The sequence below is a fragment of the Pseudochaenichthys georgianus genome, chromosome 1 (assembly GCF_902827115.2).
Source record: "Pseudochaenichthys georgianus chromosome 1, fPseGeo1.2, whole genome shotgun sequence".
In the NCBI taxonomy this organism is placed as follows: domain Eukaryota; kingdom Metazoa; phylum Chordata; class Actinopteri; order Perciformes; family Channichthyidae; genus Pseudochaenichthys; species Pseudochaenichthys georgianus.
In genome coordinates, this window is record NC_047503.1 from 3,487,623 (window position 1) to 3,499,841 (window position 12,219).

Here is a 12,219-nt window from a genome sequence, read left to right on the forward strand (position 1 = left end):
TCAACCTAAAACATGTTTGACATGAACACGTGCCAACAACATGGACCAAGCTTTCCAGAAACACAAAATGATCAGTGTGGTTAACAAATCTGAAGATGAAGAACATCTTAGTTTAATTTATAAGCTGATGGATGTTTTCATATTTGGATGACGTTAACCTTCATCTGTCCTCAGCCGCTGTGCAGCCGCAGGGAGGGCGCCTCATTCCTGGAGAATGTCCAGGAAGGAAATGAGGAGGAAACAACATGACATGTCTTTGAGGCCTACACGTTTTAACTCGAGCATACTCTGAATGTGGGAATGCTGCAGTGATGTTTAAAAATAAACTGTCAAGTATTATTTGTATTAAATCTTTGAGAAATACTTGCTCCATTCAAAGAACAGCCCTTTTATATATTTTACATTTATAAACCACAGCATATTCAACATATTAAATGCATTCTGTATGTGAGATTATGAATTTAATTAAACCCTTATATATCAAACGGACACATAAACAGCAAGCTTCTCTCAATTGAGTGCTCTTTAATATTTTCCTCTTTTATCTCTTAGGTATAAAACTCTTCCGATGTCAGTTTAAATATGAGTACATTGTATCAATAGAAGGAGAACCTGGGTGTTTCTAAAAGTCCAACATGTCTTTACAATATAAGTAAGGCACACTTTACATTTGACCGTAGTATTCCTTCCTTACAAAACTTTACAATTCATCGGTTTACAGTTTTACATTTTTTTCTGAGACCAAGGTGGATTTATAACAGAACAACCACATTTTAATATGCACCAGAACAAACTTTGTTTACAGTATGTAACAGTACTTTATTTTACACATTTATATATATTTACTGTACATGATACAAAAATATGGACCACAGTGTATTTTCATGGAAAAAGATTGAAATTGCAATAAAAAAAGGCTGAAAAATAACATTAATAAATTATATAATCAATATCTGACACAAGAATATTGAGACATCATTAATAGAAAACCTCCAAATATATATAAAAAATATTTAAACAGTATTTTAAGTGTCGAGTGTTTCAGTCCTTCCTTCTCTGGCCCGCTCAGCCGCTCTTCCTTTAAAAACGTCCTCATAAGTTGAGGCAGTGCATCAAATCCCTAGAGCCCCCCAGATCTGCTCTCTGACGTCTCCCACCTTCATCAGGGTCCACACACTTAGCTGCCATCACAGCTGGTGGGGATACTCATGACCAGCAGCAGGATTGGTGATTCATTCTATTTGTTGAGTCTGTGATATGCACGTTAGCAGCCGTCAGTCCAGTCGCCTCCAGTGGGACGGTACGCAGCGACAGACTTCCTCGCTGAAGGAGAAGCCGGGTTCGCACCGCCGCCTCCTCACCTCGCAGGGAGGCCTGAGACAACTGCAAGGACAAATAATAAACAGGATTTAGCTTCAAAACTAAGACCATAACAGCAAAGTCTGGAGCAGGTCAGTTATAAAAAATGTAGGGCTGTCAAACGATTAACATCTTTAAATCAGATTAATCACGGCTTAAAAATTAATTAATCATGATTAATCACCATTCGAACTATGTCTAAAATATGCCATTTATTTATGTATATTGTTGGGAATGGAAAGATAAATGAAAGCAGGCGGATATATCCATTTAACATACAGTATCTATGTTTATTATAACATTTTTCTGCATGTCAAAATGAAAGACAACCCACACACCTATCAATCATCAAACCGTGGGGTCTTAATTCATTACGTGTTGATTTCTATCAACGGGGGAGTACTTCAGGAAAGTCGGGGGGGGGGGGGGGGGGGTAGTGGAGTACTTCGTGACCACAGAGTGTGAACGTTGTGATCAGCTGTTTTAGCGCAGTTCTCCAGTGAAGGGGGGGGAGTCTTCCTCCGCAGCCGGTTGGCGTAGTTTTTTGGCACAATTCCGTTGTACAGACCGACGTTAACCGCAGCCCTGTCTACCCCTACTAAGGTAGGCTATGGTCGGCCCATCTGCTAACTTGCCACATTACTGAGTGGTCTAACTTAGCTGCTCGTTAGCATAGCCCGGACTGCACTATTGCTACGCTGAACTGTACGGCAACTAGTCATGTTACTCTATGAAGGACTCCCTGTAAGCTCATTTGTACGTAGACTGGTCACCGTTTCTAAATATAGTACTTTAAGTTGAATGTCAGTCTCACTGTTTACATACGTTTGTGATTAGCTGGTTGTGCTCTGATAATTTTCCTGTTTTCTCTTTCCCCCTCCCCTTTTATTTTATTCTCTGCTCAGGTTATGCCACAATTTAAAGGACTATGTCAGTGAGTGGTAGAAATATCCGGTTTATTTCCTGGAACGTTAAAAGGGATGAACAATATCACTAAAGCCAACAAGGTAATTTCACATTTGCAACACCTTCGAGGAGACATCTGCTTTTTACAAGAGACACACCTCCGTACGGCGGAAATTCATATCCAAATTCTTTACTTCTATACCTAATCTCAATGAGCATCAAATTATAATTGGAGGTGACTTTAATCTGGTCCAGGATATAGAGCTTGATAGATCTAAATCAACCAAAGTCTTAAAGTGTCACACCGACCAGCTGGGCTTGAGGGACCCGTGGAGGACTACGTTTCCCTCCAGTAATGTTTTCTCTTTCTTTTCACATGTCCACCACACTTACTCACGGATAGACTTCTTCTTACTTCACGATAAACTATTACATAACGTTCTTTCCTGTGAATACCATAGCATAGTTATCTCCGACCATGCAACTGAAAAAAAAAAAATCAATTTCCCCCATGGTAGACCACCCTCTAAATTCTGGAGATTTAGCCCTCATTTGCTGTCCGAACCCAAATGTAAGGCTTTTCTTGCAACACAAATAAAATTGTTCTTCTTCGTGGGCAGATCATTTCTTTTGTCTCACATTTCAGGAAATCGGAGCAATCCAATACTGTATCCTATTATTTCCAATATAAAGCCAATACTCGGTTAATCCCACCTCTATTTTGTATAAAAAACGGCTTCAGCTTCAATCTCAATATGATCTGTTATCAACTGGTATGATCGAGAGGCAACTTCTGCAAAACAGGCAACGATTGTTTGAGCAGGGAGATAAGGCAGGCAAACTGCTTGCATATCAATCGCGAGTGGCCGGTGCCTCCAGGTTGATCCCTAGAGTGAATTCGCCAACAGGTGATATTACAACAGACCCTGCTGAAATCAGTAATATCTTCTCAGACTACTATTCTGAATTATACACCTCAGAGTCTTCTCCACAGGATTTGGACAGCCCTAACCCCTTAGACACTCTAGCTTATCCCCAAGTTGATGGAAGAGGTTCTGGTGATCTGGGAGCTCCGTTGACCATCTCTGAAGTAACGGAGGCTATCAAATCTCTACAGAGCGGTACATCGCCTGGTCCTGATGGCTACTCCACAGAGTTTTTTAAAACGTTTTGTTCTGTACTTGCCCCGATCCTGGTGAGAGACCAGTTACCACCTACTTTGTCTGAGGCATCAATCACTCTATTGTTGAAGAAAGACAAGGACCCACTCTTGTGTGGCAGTTATAGGCCGATATCCCTTTTAAACGTAGACTTTAAGATCATGGCTAAGGTATTTCTATCTAGCCGTCTCCAGAGCGTGATGCCGGGCTTGATCGATCCCGACCAGACAGGCTTCATCTCAGGACGACAGTTATTTTTGAATACCAGAAGGTTGTTCAACATTATTTATTCTCCCTCTACTAGTTCCCCTGAAGTTGTTCTCTCTTTGGATCCGCATCCAAAGAGAGAACTCTGTCGAATGCCTTTTCCGCAAAAGGCATTCGGGGATATCTGTTCTATGTACTTAACACATTTGGTTTCAGCAGGGACTTTGTTTCATGGATTCAACTCCTCTATACATCTCCGGTGGCTTCAGTTAACGTCAACGGTGTTAAGTCTGGTCTGTTCTCGCTCTCTCGCAGGCAGGGTTGCCCTCTATCTCCGTCCTTATTTGCGCTCGCCGTCGAGCCTCTAGCCTTATGGCTTCGTAGTGAGGAAGGATTTAGGGGCATCACGCGCTTCGGTTTTTTGCATAAGCTCTCTTTGTATGCAGATGACCTTTTACTGTACATTTCCAGCCCATCGTCCTCCCTTCCTATAATTCTAAGCATTTTAGAGCAATTTAAGAAGCTATCTGGCTACAAACTCAACCTCCAGAAAAGCTGACCCAAGCTCTCTTTCCTTTTAAGAAGGGATTCAAATACCTGGGTATCCATATTACTAAATCGTTTACAGAGCTTTTTGCCAAGAACCTTAATCCATTAGTAGAGCGCTTCAAAGCAGACTTAGCTAGATGGTCCTCCTTGCCTTTCTCCTTAATGGGACGCATTCATTTGATAAAAATGGTGGTGCTACCTCGGTTCTTATATTCCTTCCAACACCTTCCAATATTTATAAATAAATCCTTTTTCTCAGCACTTGACCAGCAGATTAATTCTTTTTTATGGTGCAACAAGAGGGCTCGTATCAGAAGAGTAGTTCTTCAACTCCCCAAGTCTGAAGGTGGCCTGGCCCTGCCTAATCTCCGCCAATATTATTGGGCATGTAATATTAATAAGCTTCTTTTTTGGAACACTAATTTGGCACAGGGCGAACACCCTCGATGGGCCCAGATGGAGGCTTCCTCTTCGGGTCTCTCACTTTGGTCGGTGGTATGTTCTCAATTGTCTCGCAATCCGATTGTAACTAACACTTTAAAGATTTGGGGTCAGTTTAGGAAGCCGTTTGGCTTACAAGCGTCATCAGGTCTAGCCCCGGTCTATCGCAATCACCTTTTCCTCCCGTCGTGCTCGGATCCTGTCTTCCGGACTTGGTCAGACAAAGGCCTGCGGTCTATTAATGACCTTTAGGCTGGTGGTGTTTTCTCTTCGTTTGCAGATTTAGCCAACAAATGTTACCTTCCAAGTTCTCACTTGTTCCGATTCTTTCAGATCAGGCACTTTGTGGCAAAGAAATACCCCCAATTTCCAGGCCGGCCGCCTGATTCGATAATTGATGCTTTCCTATCACTTAAGACCGATTCAAGGAAGCTCACCTCCATTATTTATAATAACATTTTTAAGATAAATCCTACTTGCTTAAATTCCCTTAGAGTTGTATGGGACCAGGACCTTAGGATTAACATGTCAGATGATCAGTGGGGACGTATATTAGACCTGGTACACACCTCTTCTATATGTGCAAGGCACAGCTTACTGCAGTGCAAGATTCTACACAGAATACATTACACTAACGCTAAGCTGGCCAGGATATACCCTGACAGGTCTGACACATGTAATAGATGTAAACAATCTCCGGCTGACTACATGCACATGTTTTGGTCGTGCCCTAAACTATCAGAGTTCTGGTCTGCAATATTTGATTCACTTAGGGAGGTCTTAGGTGAGACAGTGGACCCTATCCCCCTCACTGCCCTTTTCGGAATTCCTCTGATGCTCAATGCACCCATTACCTCAAAACGAGTTATCGCATTCACCACTCTGCTTGCCAGGAGGCTTATTCTCCTTAAATGGATATGTTCCTCCCCTCCCACCCATAAAAGATGGATTTATGAAATCCTGTATTGCGTCAGGCTTGAGAGGATTAGGTTCTCCCTTAGGGGCACTCTGACGACCTTCCATAATACCTGGCAGCCTTTTCTGGACCACATTGACACCCTTACTATTGATGAAGAACCCAATACTTAATTCTCAGCAGAGCAGCCCCTCCCCCTTTTTCGTTGCAATAATATTTAATATTCAAAATACAAAAATACAAAGATTTATAAAAAAGATATCGCAAATCGAATCGCAATATCTGTCAGAAAAATTGCAATTAGATTATTTCCCCAAATCGTGCAGCCCTACACATTAACTCAATACAAAGTAGCACTCGCTGCTCCCTGACTGACAGCACTCTTTACCAATGTCTTAGGATTGCATTGACATCCTATGAGCCAAAAATCACTGCTCTTGTTCAAAACAAAAAATGTCACTTCTCCCATTGAGAAAGTCAGTGATGACAAATCACAAATGAGGTAATAGTAAGCACCTAGTTTACTATAGTAGACGTGTAGTGTAGTATTCCTTGATATGCATGGGCGTAGGAAGCATCCTCAATGTGAGTGGGACAATTTGACAGGGGGTGTGGGCAGGTGGTGGGTCTCACCTCCTCTTGGGGGGTCCGGGGGCATGCTCCCCCGGGAAGATTGTTTTTTAAATGTTGAAGTTAAATGGATCTATCTGGTAAATCAGGGACTAAATCTATGTATACATCTCTCAACAACACCCATGTGAAACAGTACTGTTTAAAACAGACTTGCTTTTTCTTTATGCATATTTTACAAATCACTCCTTTTAAACTGTATTGTTGCTTTACTGTCCTATAGTATGAGTTGGAATTATTTCATACCTGTTATTCTCTTATTTTGTATAATGATCATATAAAAGGTGTGCCTTGGAAATACTTGTTTACATGAGATAACTTAGATTAAAGGCAACGATCTAAATACTCAGAGAGTCCTTTACCTCCCTGAGCTGTTGTTATAAGATGTGTCTGATAGGAGAGAGCTCTCCTCCTCCTCCTTGTTGTAGAAACAACTCCTTATGTACGTTAGCGCTCTCTCGTTCACTCTCTCTCTCTCTCGCTCACACAAAATGCGCTCGTCGTGCCACACACACAGCCGAGCTATGGCACACAAAGACCCAAAATAACTTTTAATGCTGTATCCTATTATTTTCGATGGCTTTATTGTATGATATGACAGATGAACAGATCGCCACTGGGCTTACAACTAAAGACACAGCTATGCAAAAAATGCAGCATGTGTATGGCTCTGAGAATCTGCCTTGGTACAAAGTAGCAGTGAAAACATGGTACGGATTTCATTGATTTGGGCATTCTCTCAATAAGCAAGTGGAATGGACTGCAGCACTGACACAGCGCTCTACAGAGAGTGGCAAGTTGATACACGGACTTTCCACATGGTAAAAGTGGGGGGTCTAAACTAATCATTTTAAAAGGTCGGGGGGACTTGTCCCACCCTCATATAATGGCTGTGACGCCCATGTTCATATGTTAGTTACCCTTATCCCTTGTTATGGGTTTGTGCACTGAAGGGTTTGACAGTTATTCTCGTATTCACTTAAATTCACTTTGTAATGTGTCTGGGTCAAATGTGACCAAAACGTATCATTTTTTTGTTATTATTGAAAAGTGAAAAAATAGTATTGCTAGCTACAGTACTACCTATTTTTCTTACATTGGAGCTCTTTAACTGTTTGTTAATGCACTGTTTGATGTGCATGTGTCATATGTATCCAATTTTATTTTGTATGTATGAAGAAATGTATTAAGACTGCTATTATTGTATTCAGTTAAATGCACTTTGTGATGTGCCTGGTTCAAAAAAATAACCTGAATATTTTACTTCTAATGCAAACAAATGTAATGCTACAACTGTGCACTTTTTGTTTTGTATGCACTTTGAGATGCCTCAGATTCTGTTAAATTAATGCTAATGTGTTGTGTTTGTATGCACTGTTTGACGTGCCTTTGTTAGATGAACAATGAATAAAAATGCCATGTTTTTCATCGCAGTAATAATGTGTTGGTTTAAAATGTGTCGTTACCCGCTTTTTACAGGCCGCTGAATGTCTGGCCCAGCTGAATGTTGTGGTTATAAAATCTGCCTCCTCTCTGTCCTTGTTGTTGGAGCTGGGGGGGATGTAAACAGCTGCTAGAAGGATGACGTTTGGGAGATGGAAAGGCCTGCACTTCACGACCATAAACTCCAGCGGTGAACAGTGTTTATAGACAACCACAGCGTCCCTACACCAAGCATCGCTGATGTAAACAATAACCCCTCCCCCGCGGGTCTTCCCCTCGCTAACCGTGGCTCTGTCTGAGCAGTAGCATGTTAGCCGGTCGAGCTGAATGGCAGAGTCTGGGATTTTGTAATTTAGCCATGTTTCCGTGAAAACGTACACACAGCACTCTCTAACCTCACTCTGGGCCGTTGTTATCCATTTCATTATCCAGTGAGCGTACATTAGCCATGAGAATGCTCCGAATAGCGGGCCTGTGTGGGCTAGCTGCTAGCCTAGCCCGGATGCCTAGTCCGCGCATACCCCTCTTCTGCTTCCTCTCGCGGCGTCTCCTGTAGTGATGACAGTTTGATACTGAAGCTTCGAACGGAGCAGGCGGCCACGATGCAGCGATATCCCTCGCGCAGCTGGTTCAAAGCCTAGAATAGTTGAACTTGTAATCATTGCTTTTCAACTTTAATACTTTAATGACTGATAAAAGGCCCTCTCCGCCCAAAAAAATGTCCAGCACTCTCTAGTCTCTTCTCAATAACCCAATACACACAATTATCAATCTTTAATTGCAAATAGAACATGATATTCAGTAGGGCTGCAACAAACGACTAATTTGATAATCGATTAATCTATCGATTAATGAAACGATTAATCGACTATTCGGACTATTACTGTCTGCCTTGCACAATTTCTCAAACGTTCTTATTTAGCCATCAACTTTTAGATTTAGCTTGAGGTTGTTTTAGGCATGTGGAAACTAACAATGAAGACAATAAAGATGAATACTTGATTCCAAAATACATATATTATTGAAATAACTTAAATTGTGAACAAAACTAACATTGCTTTTTATTCAAATTAAATAAATAATATTTCACATCAAAAGAAACAACAGTGTTTTAACAAAACGTATTAAATAATCTGATGACAGAACTGTAAACAGAATAGCTGAAACTTTAACAAACTAAATAATAATAATAATATATCATATTTTTATAGCGCCTTTCAGGAAACCCAAGGTCGCTTTACAAGTCGGGTAGGGGGGGGGGGGGAGTAGGGGAAAAAAGGCAGACAGGTTAAGGGGGTGGGGGGGAAGTAGCGGACAAATAAACCTATTAAACTAACTATACAGTGGGGAAAGCCTTGGTAAAAAGGTGCGTTTTGAGGGCTTTTTTGAAAATGTCCAGGGTTGGGGCGCTGCGGATTTCGGGGGGGAGAGAGTTCCAGAGGGTGGGAGATGCCACACTGAAGGCTCTGTCACCAAAAGTCCGCAAATAACTCTGTTACCTCTAATCATTATGTTTGTATAATGTAGTTAGCTCCGTGTGTGGCTGCTAGCATACATAACACCTGACGTGGAAACGTTGCTCGTGGACGGGGCTACAGAGCTACTAGAAAGACAGTCGAACCCGGTGCATTCCTCCGTCTGGATGTGGAGCACTTTTGCTAAATGTTTAGACAAATAGCTCGTGTTACCGCCCTTACATGCTAAACTCTTATTCCACTTTTGGTAACGAGCATTCTCCACATCGAGACGGGTAAAGTTTAACCACCTCGGAGCGCGTTCTCTCCGCCATCTCCCACGTGTGTGTGTTGCTGCATGTTGCAGCTGCCCGTGTGTAAACTGCCCCGGCCCCTCGCAAGCAGGCGGGGGAGAGAAAGATCGAAAATACATCATAGACGCATTTGTTTGTCTTTTTGCATATTAGAAACGAGTTGGCGACACTAAGACTGCGATATAATGTCTTTGTAGCAATAATACATGACATATATTTTTTAAATGTCTCCAGTACCGATACAAAGACCAATAAAGTTAGAGCTTAACGGGGCGTAAAACACACGTGATGACGTCACCAACGAATCGACGACTGAATTAGTTGGCAACTAATTTGGTAATCGATTAAGTCGATTAGTTGTTGCACCCCTAATATTCAGTCTTAGTGTGTGTGTGCATCGAATATTTTTCAAGGCAAAGATACGTTAAACCCACTGCAGCCTTGCACTTCGCCAGGAGAGGTCGCTGTAACTGAAGCTTCGAGAAATGAACCTATTTCCGACACAATTGTCCAAGTGGTTCGACGCTTCATTCAAAGCTTCATTTTGCCATCACTAGTCTCCTGTCCAGCTTCGGGGTAGCACTCGAGAGCAAGCGTATTCCAAGGCCGCTGAGTACCTCTACCAGTGTAGCGTCTATTGTGTGGTTTGTTGTTATGTCCTTGTCCAGCAGGAACTCACGACTGTACTGTATACTCCTGACTAGTGCTGCGTACCTGGACTCACATTCAGGTTCAGGTCCGGACTCAAGTCCAGAGGTTCAGGTTCAGGTCCGGACTTATAAGTCCATGGCTTGTGTCAAGTTGTGTGAGTAACTAAAGTGAACTTATTGTGAGCTAATTATCAATTGAAAATTAACTCATAATCAACTCAAATTCAAACTCATCCGGTTTATTGTGCTCCCATCTAACTTGTGTCTACATTTCTCTACAAAGTACAAATGTAAAAAAAACACTTTTTGCCACTTTGTCTACAAATGACTTATGACAGCAACTACAGTGAACTACTACAAAGTTCAAACATTTATTTCATTTACCAAACTAAAGTAACCAAACAGTCCATGAGCTGACTGAGCCTAAATCCCTAAAGCTTTGCTGAATGGTAGAGTCTAGAGTAGAATATACGCATTACACTGTTACACACCTACTATACAGTATACACTGTAGTGACTGTACAGTCAGAGTGTACTGTCTGTACACCATGTCTTTTCTACAACTCTACATGTGTACATTATACAGTATACTACACACATAGTGAAGTACATACATCCATCCATCCATCCATCTTCTCCCGCTTATCCGTGGTCGGGTCGCGGGGGTAGCAGTTCCAGCAGAGAGCCCCAAACTTCCTTTTCCCTGGCGACATCAACCAGCTCTGACTGGGGGATCCCAAGGTGCTCCCAGGCCAGTGAAGAGATATAATCCCTCCACCTGGTCCTAGGTCTACCCCTTGGTCTCTTCCCAGCTGGACGTGCCTGGAATACCTCCCTAGGGAGGTGCCCAAGTGGCATCCTAACTAGTACATACTGTTAGAAATTAAAATCAATGTTGATATGGCGCAATTTGAATTAAATACACTATTTAATTTAAATCAGTTTTATTCTGAAAAAAACAGAAGTTCACACTAACTTAATACTTTTATTCTGAAAATTATTCACTTCCGGTTAGCATTAGCATGTGGCGAAATGCTACGTTTTCAAACCGTGAATCGAAGGTGAAATGACATGTGATGTTGTACACTGAGCACACTGGGATTAGCACTCATGTATTGACGCTGAATAACGTTTATCAGGGAATGTTTAAATAACCACAGACACCAACCTGGGCTGATGGGAGATGAGGAGAGCGCCTCCGTTTGCAATTTCATTTGTACACCACCGCATCTTTTGTGTAATTAAATGCTGTTAACTTTTATAAGCTTCCCTTGACTCTTTTCAGTCTCTCCTGCCTTCAGGGAGGTTTTAGATGGTTTAGAACAAAAAGGAGAATATACGTAAGAGCTAGTTTTTTTGCGAGTCTAAGTACCGGTTCCCGACGTTCCGGTTTTAACCGGACTTGAACCGAAACTTTTTACAAGTCCAGTACCGGTTCGACGTACCGGTACGCAGCACTACTCCTGACTGTACTATCGGTCCAGGGTGAAAAGGGTTGAAGCGGACACACGGAGCAAGTTGTTTAAAAAGTAATTCAATTTAAAGCAAGTAATTTGAAGGGTTGAAGTTTAATATATATAACTGCATGATCTGAAGAGTTCTGACCTAGCTGTTCAGTATATTGGTGTAGAATGTCAATTCAATGTGTGCTGATATAGGAAATTACCATCTTGTGTTTTCGGTCTGATCATATTTTCAAATTTGAAAATGTAGGCCTGTTGAACCCTTCTACCAAAGTGTGCTGGGATTACGGAGCCCCTAAAGGGACATGAAAAAAAATGGGTTTAGTGAATTGTCATTTAGCGAACTGTCAACTGGGAAACGGCAGACCTCTGTCGGTGCAACTTCAATGATGCCATTTAAAACATTAAGAACGTCAGCGAATCGAGCCGGCCCTTGACGTTCTGTGATTCTCCAGATGGCCAGTCCGCGGAGGGTGAAAAATACATACCGGAAGTAAACAAAAACGTGCAACAAAGGTGTTCCCACGTTTAAACAAAACTTAAAATATTAAATGAAACAATCTCATCTCTTAAAATTCACAACTTATTATGAATTAAACATTGAAAAACTTATAATTATGTATTCACATGTTTAACTCTGTTGAAATATGCACGCAACGAACAGAAGAGCGTAGAGCAGAATCAGGAGGGAATTCCGTCTCATAGCGTTTGTGCACCGTTTTGAAAT

The 12,219-nt window shown here is 41.6% G+C and overlaps 1 protein-coding gene across 1 annotated transcript in view; it reads right to left on the reverse strand.

Annotated features, from left to right (window-relative positions):
* Positions 1 to 476: 476 nt before the first annotated feature.
* vegfc (vascular endothelial growth factor c) overlaps positions 477 to 12,219 on the reverse strand; it is a 49,069-nt gene continuing 37,326 nt past the window's right edge. The window contains exon 5 of the mRNA XM_034090271.2: positions 477 to 1,383. Coding sequence (XP_033946162.2) covers positions 1,275 to 1,383 — 109 coding nt within the window. The 3' untranslated portion in view covers positions 477 to 1,274. The remainder of the gene's footprint in view (positions 1,384 to 12,219) is intronic.